The sequence below is a fragment of the Pleurodeles waltl genome, chromosome 9 (genome assembly GCF_031143425.1).
Source record: "Pleurodeles waltl isolate 20211129_DDA chromosome 9, aPleWal1.hap1.20221129, whole genome shotgun sequence".
NCBI lineage: Eukaryota > Metazoa > Chordata > Amphibia > Caudata > Salamandridae > Pleurodeles > Pleurodeles waltl.
The window spans coordinates 1,150,889,585-1,150,909,164 of NC_090448.1; the positions used below are offsets into that span (position 1 = coordinate 1,150,889,585).

Consider the following 19,580-nt stretch of genomic DNA (forward strand, 5'->3'; position numbering starts at 1 on the left):
TTTATTACTATGCTCCTTGTGACTCCACCCCCTTTTCATTGCCACACCTTGAACTCCAGTTTATGAGTACAGCTGTAAGGATCACACTCAAGGCAGTACCAAGGCTTGAAAACCGTTTCATGAAGGAGTCACGTCCACTCTGTGATTCTTCCCAGAAGCCCAGAAAAAATCTGCAGGAAGAGTGCAGAAAAATTTCCACCCTGCAATGCTCTCAAAATGTAGCGTGCCAGGAAGCCAGAACACCAACATTCGCTGCAGACCATTTAAAAAGTTAAGCATACAGAATGTTGGTCTTTTTGTTCCTGAGCCCCTACACCTGCCTTAGCCCTCTCTGTGTCTTGCCTTCCACTGGAGTTGGAGCACACACTGCACAGGGACGGAAAAAGGAAGAAAGAAGCCCATTGGAGATTGCTGATGGAGAGGTGTAGGTTGTATCCAGGTCTTCATTCTAGCTCTCAGTAAGTACTACAACAAACCCAGCCTGACTTCACCCCAGCCCGCTGAAAAAGAATTACTGTGTCTAATCTTTGGACAAAATACTACCCCAGTGATACAGCATCTCCTCGGCATGTGGTCAATTCCAAGGAAATGTTTCTAGCTCCAAAGGCTGGGCCCCAGGGTAGCATTACAATCACCGAGCCCCCAGACTTTCTTTCAAACAACAGCTTCCTTACAAGTGGCCAAGCTACCAAATTAACAAAGTGAGCCCGTGCACAAGCTGAATCATGAAACTGGCAGGGAATTCATGCAACAAAATATTGAAAGTCTCTTCACAATTCAAAAAAGCGTATTTTGTTAAAATGCAGAAATGTTTCACCACAGTATGTGAGATTACATCACTGCAATGTTGTTAAAATGAAGCTATCACTTTTAGTAAATGCCTGTCATTTACTAAAAGTGACAGCTTGAATTAAGTAATATTCATGCCCCCACTGCCCTGTCAGCAATGACGTTAATGAACTAAGAGGCAAGTCAGTTGTCAAGAGCGCTCTATATGTGGCCTAGATTCATATTGCATGTGGAGCAACATTATTGTCTATTAAATCAAACACAAGAGAAAGATTTGTTCAGGATGACACAATCTAGTCAAGCAGGGAAGCAGGGATTGATCACAGATTTTTTGCTTTCACATTGTATATCGCTTTATTTCCCATGCTTTATGTCAAAGATTAATGCCTTCTCTTTAAAATATGGTGAATTAGGTTAAAGCGTGAGTGGCAGGCAAAAGCCACATGCAATCTATTTGTGTACCTTATATGTGGCTTGGATTTTTATTATACATGGAACAACAACATAGTCCCCTAATTAAACACAAGAGAGATATTTGCCTAGGGCCACACAATTTGGTTGTGTGAAAGAGGGGATTAATTTCATGTTTTCTTTTTCCACATTGTTCAATTCAGCCACTTAAAGGACATCTCTTCATTTCTCCATATTACATCAAAGGTTAATGCTTTGTCTTTAATTCTTGGAGCATGAGGTTAGAATGTGTGTGGAACGCAGAATCTTCCCAATGTTTTATATCTTCCCTTTACTGATGATGATCACTTGACCCTCCATGTATTATTTTACTACTTTATTACTACTTTAAAATACCCTTTAAGGGCATTCTAAGTTGTGGGATTAAAGCTGAAGGAGTCATGCTCACAGAACACGCACAAGCAATTTATGTATGCTCAGCAACTGCTGGCAGTCCACGTATTTGATGATCCTGGTAATATCTGCATGCACATCTATCATATAACAGCTACAATAATGGCTGCCTAAACCCTCTTAACATGCTCCTAAAACAAATGCACAAGAGAGTACTTTAGAGTGTAATTTTGCGTGTGTTTAGTTTGTGTTGGTGTATAGACCTGTGCAGGAAATTCTCACCTAATTATAAACCCATACGAGAAGGTTTCAGAGACTACATTGTCAACTGTGGGAATGAGACTGCAGAAAACTGCAGCTTGGTTTGAGCGCAATAAACACACTACCAGTGATGTCGAGTGACTGAAAGGGGTTTCAGCAACATGAACTTGATACCGTCACCCACACAAATCAGTATCACATGTCTTTCTTCACCAATTTTCATATATCTTATGTGCCCTTCTCTGTCTCTTAGGAAAACATTGCCTTATGTTAACAGATGGCTGATTGTTCATTGCCATGCGCAAGATACTCAGTCTAGGATGGAATCTTACTACCATTTACAACAATATATGCCAGTTGCATGGAATTGTTTAACTGAATGTGTTACCCACACATTAGGGATTCAATGATGTAAAAGGTTTCACTAATTACTCATTTCTTATTGTTAATATCATGTTGCAATTTAGCATGGTGCATAATGTCTGAATTTATTTATGTGCAGAATATCCAGTTATGAGTGTATGGTTCATAAGGAATATTGTTTACCATGCTCGAAATACCAAATGCAGGGACCAACGTGCATTGTTTTTGATAATTGTGAAAGTGTGCTAAAATGTTCAGTGTATATATTAGAGGTATGTTTGGTAGGCTAATATATTTTGTAATTTAGTCACAATTACAGTTTCTAGCATGTTTAATACAATGCATTAACTGTGTTTAGTTCTTGGTGCACAGTTTAGTATGCATAGCTTGAGGCACTCAGTGGCGTGTCTACTGTAGCTAGTCAAACACTAAAATTCACCCACGTTTAGGCTGTTAATTCTTTCAGAAAGGGGACTCAAGTCACAGGCTTAAGTTCTGATCAGCTTTCATTTAGTAAATCTTGTAATGTTATCAAATGCACCCATTATAGACCTGCTAAACATCTGTGTGAGGTCTTAAGATCTGATGTCACTTCCTGCGAGGTCATGGGTTGTGATGCCACTTCTTATAATGTGACTTCTTCTGATGCCAAGTTTTTTCCCTGTTTTTTCAGGACTTGTGCCTTGGGTTCACTCATCAACAGTTGTTATTCCCTTCACTATCTCTTCTGCTATGGACTTAGAGCGCAGTCTCATGTGCCGACATCACACCGACTCCCTGGAGGCGAAGTAGGAGAACAAACTTTCTTATACTCAATGTGCACTTGAGAGATTTGTTTGATGTCTTGGTAACATCCCCCATGTTATGACTGTGGATGCTAGTGAACACAGAAATGATCTTTTTTGTCTTGACTAGAATTGAACTTCACAGATTGGAGAGCAGTGTACTATGGTTCCCCTCGATGCTCTGACTCCAATGCCCTATGTGAAGGACCACAAGTGAGTTCTTCTCTTTAGATATCCTTCCTCCGCTTTGAAGTAACAGTAAGGTTACAGGTTGTGCTCTACAAAAATCCCAAATAAATCAATAAATAAAGCATTCCTTTTGGCCAATGCTAACCTATAAAACAGCCAGAAACCCCACTAAAGTGGACCAGAGCTCTCTTGGCACAAACCGCACAGGGGCCCTATATTTCTAGGGGCATATTTATGAGCTCCTTGCACTGCCGTCGCATCACTTTTTGTGATGCAACCATGGTGCAAAACTTGAAACCATAACTAAGAGGCCCGCAAAGCCACATTTTGTGGCTTTGAATGGCCTCATAGATATGGAGCAAAGCAAGGCGGCATACTTCGCTGCATTGCCTTACTCTGTCCAAGGAAGGGGTTCCATGGGCATTGCAGTGGGTATTCCCATGCAACACCCAAGGATTTTGACGCACCCCCAGATTTACCAGCCAAAATCCTACGCCTCCCCAGATGAGGCGCAAAAAGGAGACATCTTTATTTCTTCTTGTGCAGCACAGGAAAGGCAGAAAGAGGAAAAGCCTCCCAGGATTATTTTGGTGCAGGAAAGCAACAATCCTGCACGCAATGCAGACACCATTGTACCATGGTTCAAGGGTGCCTGCGTTGGCACTAGGCAGCCAAAATGGTGCCAGCACAGTGGGAAAGGATAGGAATGCGTCGTATTGCTTAAATACTGCTCATTCTGCCCTTTTCTTTGATGCAGGGCAGCACAGCAAGGTGACTTGCTGCCCAGCGCAAAAAGTCTGTAAATGTAGCCCCTAGTTTGTGGCATGCTCCCGCTTCTCAGTGGAATTATTTGTGCCAGCAATGCAGCACGCCTGTAAATGGGATCCAGCATGATGATTTTAGCATCAGTCATACAGCTGACATGGCTAAAGGCCTTAGAAGGCCCACAAAGCAGCCGCAGGCAGGGTCAGCACGTCGACACTAGCTCAATGATATGCCGCAGAGGTGCCGCGTTGGCCAACAGCTCATCCCCTGCGATAGTCTCTAGAGCAGAGATTAGGGTTCGTTGGGGACATGAACTCGGAAAGGAGAAGGCCGGGAGGTGGACCAATCCAGCTAATTATTGGAAATAATGAGGTGCAGCAGCCTGCATCATTCCCGCAGGGTCAGAGAACCCTTGAGTTGTGGGTTGATATTACAGATGGGGACATTTAAGCTGCTGCCAGAAGAGCTGTTCCCAACATGTCCTCATCGGCTTCATCCTCTTCCGTGGTGCTCTGCAGGTAGAAGAAGTCACATGGTCGAGGAAAAGCTTCAGTAGAGCCAGGAGTGTGGGAGAAGGATCACTGCTGAAGCCAGGCCTCGCTGGCAGCAATAGAGCCAGGAGTGGGGGAGAAGGATCACTGCTGAAGCCAGGCCTCTCCAGCAGCAATAGAGCCAGGAGTGGGGGAGGAGGATCACTGCTGAAGCCAGGCCTTGCCGGCAGCAGTAGAGCCACGAGTGGGAGAGAAGAATCACTGCTGAAGCCAAGCCTCACCAGCAGCAATAGAGCCAGGAGTGGGGGAGGAGGATCACTGCTGAAGCCAGGCCTGGCCGGCAGCAGAAGAGCCAGGAGTGGGGGAGGAGGATCACTGCTGAAGCCAGGCCTCGCCGGCAGCAGAAGAGCCAGGAGTGGGGGAGGAGGATCACTGCTAAAGCCAGGCTTCGTCGGCAGCATTAGAGCAAGGAGTGGGGGAGGAGGTTCACTGCTGAAGCCAGGCCTCGCCAGCAGCAGTAGAGCCAGGAGTGGGGGAGAAGGATCACGGCTGAAGCCATACCTCGACAGCAGCAGTTGACCCAGGAGTGGGGGAGGAGGATCACTGCTGAAGCCAGGCCTCGCTAGCAGCAGTAGAGCCAGGAGCGGGGGAGAAGGTTCACTGCTGAAGCTAGGCCTCGCCAGCAGCAGTAGAGCCAGGAGCGGGGGAGAAGGATTACTGCTGAAGCCAGGCCCCGCCAGCAGCAGTAGAGCCAGGAGCGGGGAAGGAGGATCACTGCTGAAGCGAGGCCACACCAGCAGCCGTAGAGCCAGGAGCAAGGGGGAAGGATCACTGCTGAAGCCAGGCCTCACCAGCAGCAGTAGAGCCAGGAGCGGGGGAGGAGGATCACTGCTGAAGCCAGGCCTCGCCAGCATGAAGCCAAGCCTTGCCAGCAGCAGTAGAGCCAGGAGTGGGGGAGAAGGTTCACTGCTGAAGCCAGGCCTTGCCAGCAGCACTAGAGCCAGGAGTGTGGGAGGAGGATCACTGCTGAAGCCAGGCCTCGCCAGCAGCAGTAGAGCCAGGGGTGTGGGAAAAGGACCACTGCTGAAGCCAGGCCTCGCTGGCAGCAGCAGAGCCAGGAGTGGGGGAGGAGTATCCCTGCTGAAGCCAGGCCTCGCTGGCAGCAGCAGAGCCAGGAGTGGGGGAGGAGAATCACTGCTGAAGCCAGGCCTCGCCGGCAGCAGTAGAGCCAGGAGTGGGGAAGGGGGATCACTGCTGAAGCTAGGCCTCGCCAGCAGCAGTAGAGCCAGGGGTGTGGGAAAAGGACCACTGCTGAAGCCAGGCCTCGCTGGCAGCAGCAGAGCCAGGAGTGGGGGAGGAGAATCACTGCTGAAGCCAGGCCTCGCCGGCAGCAGTAGAGCCAGGAGTGGGGAAGGGGGATCACTGCTGAAGCCAGGGCTCGCTGACAGCAGTAGAGCCAGGAATGTGGGAGGAAGTTTACTGCTGAAGCCAGGCCTCGCCGGCAGCAGTCGAGCCAGGAGCGGGGGAGGAGTATCCCTGCTGAAGCCAGGCCTCGCTAGCAGCAGTAGAGCCAGGAGCGGGGGAGAAGGATCACTGCTGAAGCCAGGCCTCGCCGGCAGCAGTAGAGCCAGGAGTGGGGGAGGAGTATCCCTGCTGAAGCCAGGCCTCGCTAGCAGCAGTAGAGCCAGGAGTTGGGGAGGAGGATCCCTGCTGAAGTCAGGCCTCGCCAGCAGCAGTTGAGCCAGGAGCGGGGGAGAAGGATCACTGCTGAAGCCAGGCCTCGCCGGCAGCAGTAGAGCCAGGAGTGGGGGAGGAGTATCCCTGCTGAAGCCAGGCCTCGCTAGCAGCAGTAGAGCCAGGAGTTGGGGAGGAGGATCCCTGCTGAAGTCAGGCCTCGCCAGGAGCGGGGGAGAAGGATCACTGCTGAAGCCAGGCCTCGCCGGCAGCAGTAGAGCCAGGAGTGGGGGAGGAGTATCCCTGCTGAAGCCAGGCCTCGCTAGCAGCAGTAGAGCCAGGAGTTGGGGAGGAGGATCCCTGCTGAAGTCAGGCCTCGCCAGCAGCAGTAGAGCCAGGAGTGGGGGAGGATGATCACTGCTGAAGCCAGGCCTCGCCAACAGCAGTAGAGCCAGGAGTGGGGGAGGATGATCACTGCTGAAGCCAGGCCTCGCCAACAGCAGTAGAGCCAGGAGTGGGGGAGGAGTATCCCTGCTGAAGCCAGGCCTCGCTAGCAGCAGTAGAGCCAGGAGTTGGGGAGGAGGATCCCTGCTGAAGCCAGGCCTAGACAGCAGAAAGTGAAAAGGAGGCGCACAGCCTGACCAGAGACATCAGTTCTCTACTCCCTTTTCTTTCACAGCACACATGCACAAGGGCTGCATACTCCGCTGAAAGGGAAGTGACACGCAGCACAAAGGAAGTGATCACAGATTAGAACATTTATAACCCTGGTGAGTAAGAGGAGTCCACTGCAGGTACCTAAAGGGCTGGGAGTTCTACCAGGTGTACAAAACATGCACTTCAGTGCACGCTCCAGCACAATGTATTCACTCTCAATGCACAAGTCACATGGCATCTTCTAAGTGCGCAGGATTTACCATTAGCCCCACCTGCTCCATTCTATAGTTAGTTCACGGTTAAGAAGCCACTTCTGCTTCTTCGCACTTAGTGCACAGCAGGAGTGCCGTGGACCTCCACCCAAGCAAGGAAAGAGCCCAGCAGCTTCACAGCAGGGCCGTAGAAGGCATCCATAACTGGGTCGCTGTGGGCACTAGTGTCAATGCACCTGCGGCTTTAACAAAAAAATCAAGTCCTTTTTATTAAGATTTTAGAACAGTGAGATAGAACAGCCATTGTAAAAGTACCATGGGGAGACATACTTCCTAAATGGTACAATATTTTGGTTATGACATATATGCAGAGTAAGATGTTGAGTGAAGGTAGTCGTGAGTGTAAGTTGTTGATGGAGGGATGGATGTTGTTTGTTATGGGGGTTCACAATCATGACAAGTGTACTACTGATTGGAGTTGCCCCAAATAGTAAGCTAGAGCAGAAAAAGTACTAGAGAATGATTGAAAAGAGTGAGAAGAGAACAGAGTCAGAGCAGGGGCTGCGGCTCTAATGATGACCACACCCCTCTTCCAATCAGTACGTTATTTACTGTAGCGACAAGTACTTCACCTACTATATGAGGGGGTGGGTGTCCGTCTCTGGCACGGGAAGTACTTTGGGAAGGGTTAATGGGTGCGTAGATCTGACCCAAGAACCCATCGAATCACCGCCTCCTCCAGTCCTTCTCCCCGGACAATGGATGGATGGATCTAATTAGTCCACAGACGCGGAACGTGCGTGGGTCAGAAAAAAGGAAGAGACTTTTGTGACTGAATATGCGAGAGGCATTGAGAGCACCTTGAGCATACCGTGTGCATCAGCCTTTTGTCTTTCTCCCCTTCTGTCGCAAGCCCAAACAAAATTAGCGAAAGATATTCTCGCCCACTGCCAGACCAAGCTAGACATGGGCTCCGGAGCTGTCATCAGGACAGGCAGAAGACGTAGGATTTGTCCAATGTGTCAGCCATGCACATTCCGTGACCTGAAAAATGCTTTAGGAAAGCAACTGATGCCTTGGCCTTAAAGGAATATGCGCTGAGTTCTTCAGGGGGCGATTCCCCTGCACTTTGCAATTTGTAGGGCATAATGCAAGTGGTCGCAGACACCAAAGAATCCTACTTTCGGTGGTCAGAACCACCAAAAGTAATAAGACCTATTCGAATAGTTATAACACTACATGTACTCCAGGTAAACCTAGAAGCCCCGACCTGACGAGGGATCGAGAAACTACAACTGAAGAAAGGTTTCATTGTTAAGGTAATAAGTGGAAAGGGCCTTAGGTAGAAGGGAAGGATGCACAGCCTTCAACGAATGGGTTAGTTAATTTGTTACTACAACAAAGTCCTAACCTTTCTCATTGAGCAATGATGGTAACTCAGTAAGCTGTTTTCTATATGGCAGTTTATTGTCACTGAAAAGTATAGGCTATGAGCCAACAGCTGTAGAGCTCACTAAGAAAGACACACAATCTAAATCTTGAAACAAGAACCATTCACAACGATTAATGCTCTTACAGCAATCAAATGATCACATAATGCTGCGGGATTCGTTTTGCATGTATCGTTTTCTGGGGTGCACCTTAGGAAAGGGCCCTACATATCATGCTAGAAAATTCAGAACCATGAGGATTGGTATAAGGCACGTCACCCATGTGGATAAACAACAGGGTGGAGGGGGCGCTTTTGAGATGGTTGTTGGAGGTATCCATCATCAGCTCCAGGTGGGTCGAAAAATTAGCTTGGATTGCAGCATCTAACAGGCACCTAATCGTCTTATACTCCAAGTCTTATGGGCCTTGGCGATCATGCTAAAAGAAAGGGATATACATATCTAAGCCAACCAAAGCAAGAGGACTGACTCATTCAGAGGAGCAAGGCCCTCCCTATTCCAGGACGCAAAGGAACAACACTTGGGCTTTCCCCTCATGGATTTACTTGGGATTTCAATTTATGGGCCCACCAGGTGCAGAATCTGTCACTGTTTCCCCATTTTTTCCTTGGTTTAAATGTTCTCTTAGGAGATTGGAGCTCTGCATGTTGCTGTGAGTGACATGAAGAGATTTAGGCTCTGTTTGCTGACCTTCTATGAAGGAAAGCATCCATAATGAACAGCAAGTTTCGGGGCCGATCTTTATTCGTGGTAATTACATATGGCATATTGTTGAGTATAACGCAATCCATTTTTGATTGTGCATATTTTGGAGGGTGCATCTGAATGGCTCTGCTTAAATGTCACATGCCATTCCAGTGAGGGCCTGAGGATACTGATTGCACGTTTGCAGCTCAATCATATGTGATAAGCCCAAAGAAGAGCCATGGAACACTGATAGGAATCTGTAGCACCTCTTGAAATGATTTTTACGGGTAAGATGCACAAGAGGCCAGAGATAAGAATGGTGGGGCCACCCACACTGGGCAATCTTGAAGATTGTGTGCATGTGTGTTTTATAGATATTATATATATATATATGCCTATATACATATATATTTATATTTATACACATACACAGTCAATAAAAAAATTTGAGCAGACTATGAATTAAACTTTACTAAGGTCTATGGAAGGGGTAGAGTTCGACACATCATGGCCCAGAGTTACTAATATGTGACGCACGGTAGCGCTACAGCCAAAGCTGCTCCCCTTCCTGGCAAAAGTAATCGAGAAGGCTGTCAACAGACAACTACCCGCTTCCTCGTGGAGAACAGCACTCTGGACCCTTCCCAATCCGGGTTTCCGCAGCAACCACAGCACCGAAACTGCCCTCATTGCCGGCACCAACTACATCAGAACCATACTGGACAATGGCGATACCGCGGCACTCATCCTCCTGGACCTCTCAGGTGCGTTCGATACCATCTGCCACCATACCCTACGCACACGCCTCAGCAATGCAGGAATCTACGACCGAGCCCTGGACTGGATCACTTCCTTTCTCACCGGCAGAACTCAGAGATTCGGCCTCCCTCCATTCCGCTGTGAAGCCACCAAAATCTACGTCGTACCCCAGGGTTAGTCCCTCAGCCCGACCCGCTTCAACATCTAAATGGCTGTGCTCGCTAACATCGCCCGATCTCACAACCTCAACATCATCTCACACGCCGACGACACCCAGCTGATCATCTCCCTCACCAAGGACACCGCCACGACCAACCTCCACAAAGGAATGAAGGCCATTGCCGAATGGCTGAAGAACAGCTGCCTCAAACTGAATTACGACAACACTGAGGTTCTCAACTTCAGCTCCACCCCCTCCACATGTGATGACTCCTGGTGGCCTGCCACACTCGGATCCGCTCCGACTCCCACCGACCACGCACGCAACCTAGGATTCATCCTGGACTCCTCACTATCCATGACCCAGCAAGTCAACGCCATCTCCTCCTCCTGCTTCAACACCCTCCACATGCTCCAAAAGATTTACAAGTGGATCACCACAGAAAGCAGAAGAACAGTCACCCAAGCCCTCGTAAGCAGCAAATTGGACTATGGCAATGCCCTCTACGCAGGAACCACGGCCAAACTCCAGAAAAGGCTGCAACGCATCCAGAACGCCTCCGCACGTCTCATCCACTGCCACATCACAGGCCACGTGAGAGACCTGCATTGGCTCCCTGTCAACAAGAGAATCACCTTCAAACTCCTCACCCACGCTCACAAGGCACTGCACAACACCGGACCAGAATACCTCAACAGACGGCTCTCCTTCTACACCCCGACCTGACAGCTCCGCTCCTCCGACCTCGTCCTCGCAACCGTCCCATGCATCCACAGAACTACAACCGCCGGCAGATCATTCTTGCACCTTGCCGCCAAGACGTGGAACACTCTTCCCACCCATCTGCATCAGACCAAGGACCTCCTCACCTTCAGGAGACTTCTCAGGTCTTGGCTGTTCGAGCAGTGCCCCCCGTGTCTTGAGACATTCACGGGTGAGTAGTGCGCTCTACAAATTCCTTGATTGATTGATTGATTGATTACTGCCTTGTGTCACAGGGAGAGAGAAAAATGTGCCATATCTATTAAGATATGGCATGTTACTTCTCTCCCCAGTGCTGGCACACTTTTGGCTCCTGTGCACCATACTGCAAGAGTGTTTGAATTCTCTAAAGCATAGGGTTTGTATTGGAAGGCAACCTTACTGAAGAAAAACTATCCTTTCAGACTTTTCCCACTTTGTTTGTGTGCTGTACAATACAGCACACAAGGAAAGTTGGGGAAAATAAGAAGAAATTAAAACGTTTCCCCTCGTTACATCTGTCTTGAGGAGGTGTAAAGTTTGGGCACGAATCCTTGTCTGTGAATGTTAGCAGGGATTTGCTTTAAAACCTGTTGGTGGTTGCATGCCAACCCCCATTTACTACCCTTGGAACACCCCCTTGATGCAACGTAACACAAAGTAGCACATAGCACAACGTTGCATACATTGAATTTTCCAATGCAAATGCTTGTTTGCCTTGGATAGTGAATCCCACCACAATTCGTTGTGCTGGGTTTCTGTCACTTTTGTGATGCAAACCAGGCGAAAATTGTTAGAAAATATGGGCCAAATTTTTTCTAGCATTCTCTCAGTTAGACTCGTGGCTAAAGTTTGCCCTTCACAACACCTCAGAGAGATCCTTAGTATGCTGATGCATTTAGCTTGTTGCCTTTGCAAGCCATTTTGCACGAATCAAAGATCATGGAGGGAGAGTGTTGCTCACAATAGTTTCCTGCCAGCAGAGAGGTTTCCATCAAAGTTCTAGTGGAAGACATTAAATACTTGCTAATGTGGTGACAGTTCCCAGATTATGCAACAGACAATAAAAGAGGGGAGTCCATGAGCAATAAGATCAAAATTCAGAATGGGTATTTGAATGAAAAACTGGTGCATGTGAGCCTGAAACACAGAAGCAAGCATTGAAGATCAGATTAATCTTAGAAGGGAGAAGAGATAAATGGGAATCTGTGCAGCCAAGGGCTGATGAGAGAGACCTTATTGGGGGAAAGGGTCACATGTAGCAGTGGGTTTATTAGCCACAGGAAGGGACATCTCATACGTTGAAAAGATGGGTATGAGGGTGCAATGATATACAGGGAGTGCAGAATTATTAGGCAAATGAGTATTTTGACCACATCATCCTCTTTATGCATGTTGTCTTACTCCAAGCTGTATAGGCTCGAAAGCCTACTACAAATTAAGCATATTAGGTGATGTGCATCTCTGTAATGAGAAGGGGTGTGGTCTAATGACATCAACACCCTATATCAGGTGTGCATAATTATTAGGCAACTTCCTTTCCTTTGGCAAAATGGGTCAAAAGAAGGACTTGACAGGCTCAGAAAAGTCAAAAATAGTGAGATATCTTGCAGAGGGATGCAGCACTCTTAAAATTGCAAAGCTTCTGAAGCGTGATCATCGAACAATCAAGCGTTTCATTCAAAATAGTCAACAGGGTCGCAAGAAGCGTGTGGAAAAACCAAGGCGCAAAATAACTGCCCATGAACTGAGAAAAGTCAAGCGTGCAGCTGCCACGATGCCACTTGCCACCAGTTTGGCCATATTTCAGAGCTGCAACATCACTGGAGTGCGCAAAAGCACAAGGTGTGCAATACTCAGAGACATGGCCAAGGTAAGAAAGGCTGAAAGACGACCACCACTGAACAAGACACACAAGCTGAAACGTCAAGACTGGGCCAAGAAATATCTCAAGACTGATTTTTCTAAGGTTTTATGGACTGATGAAATGAGAGTGAGTCTTGATGGGCCAGATGGATGGGCCCGTGGCTGGATTGGTAAAGGGCAGAGAGCTCCAGTCCGACTCAGACGCCAGCAAGGTGGAGGTGGAGTACTGGTTTGGGCTGGTATCATCAAAGATGAGCTTGTGGGGCCTTTTCGGGTTGAGGATGGAGTCAAGCTCAACTCCCAGTCCTACTGCCAGTTCCTGGAAGACACCTTCTTCAAGCAGTGGTACAGGAAGAAGTCTGCATCCTTCAAGAAAAACATGATTTTCATGCAGGACAATGCTCCATCACACGCGTCCAAGTACTCCACAGCGTGGCTGGCAAGAAAGGGTATAAAAGAAGGAAATCTAATGACATGGCCTCCTTGTTCACCTGATCTGAACCCCATTGAGAACCTGTGGTCCATCATCAAATGTGAGATTTACAAGGAGGGAAAACAGTACACCTCTCTGAACAGTGTCTGGGAGGCTGTGGTTGCTGCTGCACGCAATGTTGATGGTGAACAGATCAAAACACTTGACAGAATCCATGGATGGCAGGCTTTTGAGTGTCCTTGCAAAGAAAGGTGGCTATATTGGTCACTGATTTGTTTTTGTTTTGTTTTTGAATGTCAGAAATGTATATTTGTGAATGTTGAGATGTTATATTGGTTTCACTGGTAATAATAAATAATTGAAATGGGTATATATATTTTTTTGTTAAGTTGCCTAATAATTATGCACAGTAATAGTCACCTGCACACACAGATATCCCCCTAACATAGCTAAAACTAAAAACAAACTAAAAACTACTTCCAAAAATATTCAGCTTTGATATTAATGGGTTTTTTGGGTTCATTGAGAACATGGTTGTTGTTCAATAATAAAATTAATCCTCAAAAATACAACTTGCCTAATAATTCTGCACTCCCTGTACAAAGTTTATGAATAGACAAGTTGGACAGTGGAGAAACTACCAACCCCAGAAGAACATTTTTTAATAGTTTGGCATTTATGGAATGGATTAAAAAATGTAAGAACAGTGAGGAAGGAGAAATGATAGTTTAGAAGAAAAGAAAGAGGATAATGGTGAAGAATGCCATGCAAGAAAGACCGAACGCTAACAAGAAGAATTAAACATAGAAAAGAAAGATAGCCAAGAGAAAGAACAGAAAATCAAAAGGAAGGGAAAGAAACTAACAAAGTATAGGAGGCAAACAGAAACGGAGAACGATAGGACACATAGAAGGCTGGCAAGACAAAGGAAAACAAGCATTTGCGAGGCAGTAGGTCTTGCATTTTATTGAGTTAGAGCTATTGGCATTGTAAATTCAGAACTGGACTTTTTTGCCACATTAATTGGTAAATCCTGTCTCATAATTTTGTCTTTTCCTGCCATGTTTTGGTGGTCACTGGCGGCTACTGACATCAGAAGCATCTGAACAGAGAATTGGAAAATAAGACTGTAAAAGTATTTTATTTATATTTTAACAGGATGAAAGGTCTTGCAAAAGTTTTTGCCTCGCATTTCAACAAAGATCTAATGAAGTTACAATAGCAGAGCAGCCTGAAAAGATTTATGGCCCGAATAAAGGATATAAGCAATGCCCTGTGTGCGATGTGATACAGCTACCAATGTAAAACACCCACAGTAAAAAGGCAGCAACAAAGAAATAACAAAAAAATTCAGTCACAGCAACAGATAAAGAAACCAAAGTGGAATAATAGAGTAGTAGGACACTGCTCTGAAACACAAAAAAGGAGGGAGAAAAAGGCAGAACTGACCACTAGCTAGCAAAAAGTTTTAAAGGACACTGCAACCAACAAATGAAATCGCATTAAGCCCTAAGAAATATACTAAAAGTATACACAAGGTCGAATGCTTACACTCGACCTAAAAAAGGAGGGATGGAAGGAATAACAAATGGAGGAAGGATACAGCAAAAGACGAAGGATGAGAAGTAAAGTATAAAGGAAACCTGGAGGGACAGCAGAAAGGTAGTCAGGGAGTGAAAAAGAAAAAGAAAACGCAAGAAACGCAAGAACTGAGGATAGCAATCAAATATGAAGAAAGGTGGATATGCTGAGAGAGAAGGAGCAAAAGTGGTATGCAAAGAGGTAAAGCAAATGAAGGAAGAAATTAGTAAGTAAAACAGAAATGTGGAAAAGGAAGAAAGTCTGGAGAGTTGAGGGAAGGATGACAGACGCACAAGAAGGAAGACTCAAAGGCTGGTAGGAGAAAATGGATGAAGAGAGGATTGCAAATGTGAGGGAAGGTAGGCAGGCAAAAATATGGAAGAGTGGAAGGCTTGTGGGACAGAAGGTTTACTTAGTATGGATTGAGGACAGATATACTTTATGAAATAAAAGAGACCAGAAATAAAGGTAGGACAGAGAGAAGACAGAATTAAAAAACTAGCAACAAGAGTTTGGGTCGAAGGAAGAAGAAAGAATGGGAAAGAAGGGATAAAAATATAATTAAAGTATAATAGAATGATGAAAGGTGGAGATAGAAGGACAGGAGTAGTGAACACAGTATGTTTAAGAAGAACAAGAACGTAGATCAGAAGATAATGCTGAAAGAAAAAAAGGAAAGAAGAATTAAGATTAAAGTTATAGATAAAACTGCAAGTTACGTGAGTCTTTCTGTGAGGGGGTTTGAAACATGCATCCATTCTAAGCAATGACCAGGTGGAATCTGAAGGCAAACCTAAATAATGAGGAATGAGTTAATTAAACCTTCCCAACCTGTGCTGCCACTCAGTTACTGGAAGGCAATATCCGGGACTGGGATGTTTGGCCAGCTTGCAGGTCTGTGCTGCCACTCTGACATGCAGGCTATAAAACAATACTTCCTGAATGTCCCAACTTTTGAATTGCCATCTGGTTATTGTCTCGGTGTCCCAGCAGGCTGTAAAGTTCACAGGCTCTCTATGAGCAGGAAAGCAGATGACACCCCATCACCTTCTGGCCTATGCACATACTGATGCAACTCAATTGTGCCATGAGTGGGCTGGGAGGCCGGCTTGAAATTCCTTGAGGGACACAAATTCACTAAGTTCCTCAGGCAAAATGAATATGCACGAGACATATTTATATGGAATGGATCTGAATATAAAATGTAAGGACCTGTATTGATTATCTGTGAAACCCACAGCGTGACCCTGTAATATAGGGCTGTAGCTCTGAAACCCAAATTGCAACATCAATGATAGCCAAAAAAAATAATATAAACAGGAAAGTAGTCTGGCACTTGTAGTTTGTGCCACTAAATGTACTATTATTTCTCTAAGAATATAAGCCAATGAGGTCTTGCAGATTGAATCTGGATTCTAGGACTGCTAGGTGAAAATGTTTCAGAATGTATATTCCCTCACTTTAAGGGGAAAATCAAGTTGCTGATTAAGAACTGGGTATAGTAACTGTTACTAAAGAGTTCAACAACTAACCGTCCTGAGTTGTGATCCTTCTATTTGAACTTAGGGAAAGTCTCCTCCTCTTAACACAAGCAAGAAGATAGTTAATGGCCCGGTCTGCCTTGGACATTTATTGGCACTATGTTCTGTAAGTTCTGATGAATGAGACAGATCCCAGTGATGATCTTGCACTCGATAAAGCAGCACAAAAACCCAGTCAGACCTGGAAAGATGGTTCATCAAAGCACTGCTACATGAGTCTTTGCACCCCAATGTGTAGAACGTTTTGTATTTTGACTACATTGCAATGTAAACATAGTTGACTCACCTGTTCTTTCCGCTTGTTCCGCACAGCATTCACAAGGTTGTTGGGTTTCTCACTGCCAATGGTTTCCGAGAAGTCACCCAGCCCTATTTCATGACCGTGCTTAGAACCTTCTTTCTTTGCCTGGACTTGAAAAATGTCAGACATGTCTCCATCAGTCTTGTCACCTTTGGCAAACTGGTCATGATCGATTGAGTTTGAATTCTCTGCCGTTTCAGTTTTTTCTGCCTCAAGAATATCATCATGAATTCCAAACTGTGTAGGGTCAGGCATGTCACCTAAAATTGAAGCCACTTTAATGTTCTTGGCTCCTTCAACCAAGCCGCCCCCGAACACCGTGCTCCAGAGAACCTGGAAGATCCCCCATACTATGGTGAAGATGAACTGGAACAAGCCTACAAAGAGCATCCAGACAAAAGAGAGCAAGACCTTTACCAGCTCCTTCATGGTCATTTTCTTCACCTTCCGGAATTGCTTCTTGGCATTCTTCAAAGTCAGGGTGGAGAGAAAGTCTGCTGTGGTTTTCCTTAGAGCACTACATGCAACAACAAATGCAGATGCAGATTCCAAAGACTCTTCCTCTTCATCTTCTCCCACTTCTATCACATGGTGAGTTTCGTCTTCTTCCTCTTCCTCTGCCCTCTCTAATGTATCAGATTCAGAGATTTGCGAGGCCAGTTGCATTTCAAAGATGGTGTCCTCACAGAAGTTGACAAAAAGCTCCATTTTTTCTTGCTCTCCACCTTCATTGACCACATCAAAGATGAACTGACGCTTGGATTCTTTTACTTGCGGCTTCTCCCACTGAGTCCGACTGGATTCGCTTATCTCAAAGTACACACGCTCTATCCTTTTGGCACCACCCATGATCTCAATGCGACCTAAATATGGCTCAAAATAATTAAGCACACTTTCAGCTGGACCCAGTAATGACTGGAGGCGGGAATCATTGGGCATGTGCTCAGACAGGTTGGTGAGCAAAACCGCCACATTGAACCCAATGTCTTTGGCAGGCTCATGGAATCTGTCCACAAACTCTACGTAGTTGAACATATCGTTCTCATCTGCCTCTGCACAGGAGAGCAAAAACTCTATCTCTGACTGTGCATACTGCTTCTGCCCTTCCATGGCTTTCTGGAACTCTTTCTTTGAGATGATCCCCTTGGTATCTGGATCGTATTCCCGGAAGGTGTCGGAGCTTGTCAAGTCCTTAAGTTTAAGGAACATGTCGAAGAACTTGAGTATCATTTCCACATTGCTAGAGGATTCCACCAAGGTGTCTACCATCTGCTTCCCAATGGTCCCATTAACAACATTACCTACATGAGAACATCAAAGACATATTTAATACCTTGATTTTTTTTATCACACAAAGACAGAGTCAACTAAAATGCAACAATTTGACAGTCACTCTTATGAAGTCCAAAAAGTATTCAGTTCAAAGATATATCTAGAGATGACTAACATGGGAAATATTGACAACAGTAATATACTTAGTATAGGTGAATGTGTGGGATGATTGTATAAAAACCAGGCTGCAATAAAAAACAATATCACTTTTGGAGCCAGGAGAAAGTGTGAAAGCCAGGCATTGAGCAGAATTACAAATGCCCCTTATGAAAATCAGTGGCGTAACACAACGTTTTAGGGCCCCCCTGCAGAATGTGATGTGTCCCCTTAGTCTTACATATCTTAGAGATATTAATTGGTTATCTGTTGATTAAGGGCCCCCTGGAGGGTTGGATGCACCACTGCACTGCAGGGGCTTGTGTTACGTCCATGGGGCTTCCTGGAGTTTGCCCCGCACACCAATCTTCTGAACTAATTTTTCCATGATAAATCAGTCATTAGCTGATCAGCAGATATTAAGGTAAGTGCATTTATTGCATTGCTGGAGTTCAGTGCAACAAAGCAATAATCTATATGCATTTTAACTAATATTCAGACACACAGCTGCTTATGAAAGAGATTTATATTAAACTGCTGAAAATGTACTTTGCAACCATTCAGCAGCTGCATATTGGCACCTTTACTCTCAAAGTATCCATTTCATGTTTGTACATTCATGAATAATCAGAGGAACTCTTTCATAATAAGAACCAAGGGACCAAGACCTAGATTTACAAACAAGTCACACAACACAACAAGACGCCTTACTGCCCTGCGTGAAAGGGAGAATATAGGAATGTGCCATATCTATCAGGATATGGCACATTCCTGCTTTCCCTGCGCTGGAACACACAGCACAGCTTAGCGCCAATGCAGGCAACTGTGCACTATTGGTGTAGCGGGCCTGCGTTACAGACAGGATTGTTTTTGTGCAGTAAGTGGCACCTATGAACCAGTTACTTACGTTTGGTAACGCCTTATCCACTATGGACTCTGACTGGCCGCAGATTCCTTACCTTTGACCATCCCCAGGCATCAGACTGTTTCTGGAAGATTTGAGTAGTACACCTGCGCACCAGTAGGTGGCATTGTTTGGCTCTGTGTCATTGATGTCGTCTGCGCCAGAAGTGACATGTGCTGTACCTGTATATTCAGTTACGTTTGAGACTTTCCACGCCAGGTGTGCAAAGCCACAATGAGATCTCACCACTGGTGTGGAAAATACTAAGACCTTGAAAATTGTGTCACTTTCATCTGAACCTGTTTGCAGAGTGGGGAGGATAGGAGGGTCGGTAAGGAATCTGCGACTACATAGCCTCTCTACCAGATAAGGCGTTATCAAAGGTAAGTAACCTGTTCATCTGATAGAGACTTCTAGCCATAGATGCCTTACCTCTGAATAGATACAGAAGCAATACCTCCCCACAGGTGGGTCTGCGAACCTGATTAAACCAAAAACTCTGGCAAGAGCAAACAGACATAATGCCCATCACGATAGACCTGACTGTCCAGGCAGTAATATTGTGTGAACTTGCGCAGTAATGCCCACAAAACTGTCTGACAGATGTCCAGGTGAGGAATGCTGCATTCTAACACAGTGAACGCAGCCATAATTCTGGTAGAGTCAGCCTGCAAGCCCTCAGGGGGCCATTTCTTGGCCAATGTTTATCAGACCTTAATGCACAAGACGATACATTGT

General features: G+C 45.8%; 1 protein-coding gene across 9 annotated transcripts in view; it reads right to left on the minus strand.

Moving 5' to 3' along the window:
- The window catches only part of RYR3 (ryanodine receptor 3), a 1,450,647-nt gene that overhangs the window by 171,979 nt on the left and 1,259,088 nt on the right, over window positions 1-19,580 (minus strand). For all 9 annotated transcript variants that reach the window (XM_069208992.1, XM_069208994.1, XM_069208991.1 and 6 more), the window contains one exon: window positions 16,496-17,811. In XM_069208992.1, the coding sequence (XP_069065093.1) occupies window positions 16,496-17,811 (1,316 nt within the window). The remainder of the gene's footprint in view (window positions 1-16,495; window positions 17,812-19,580) is intronic.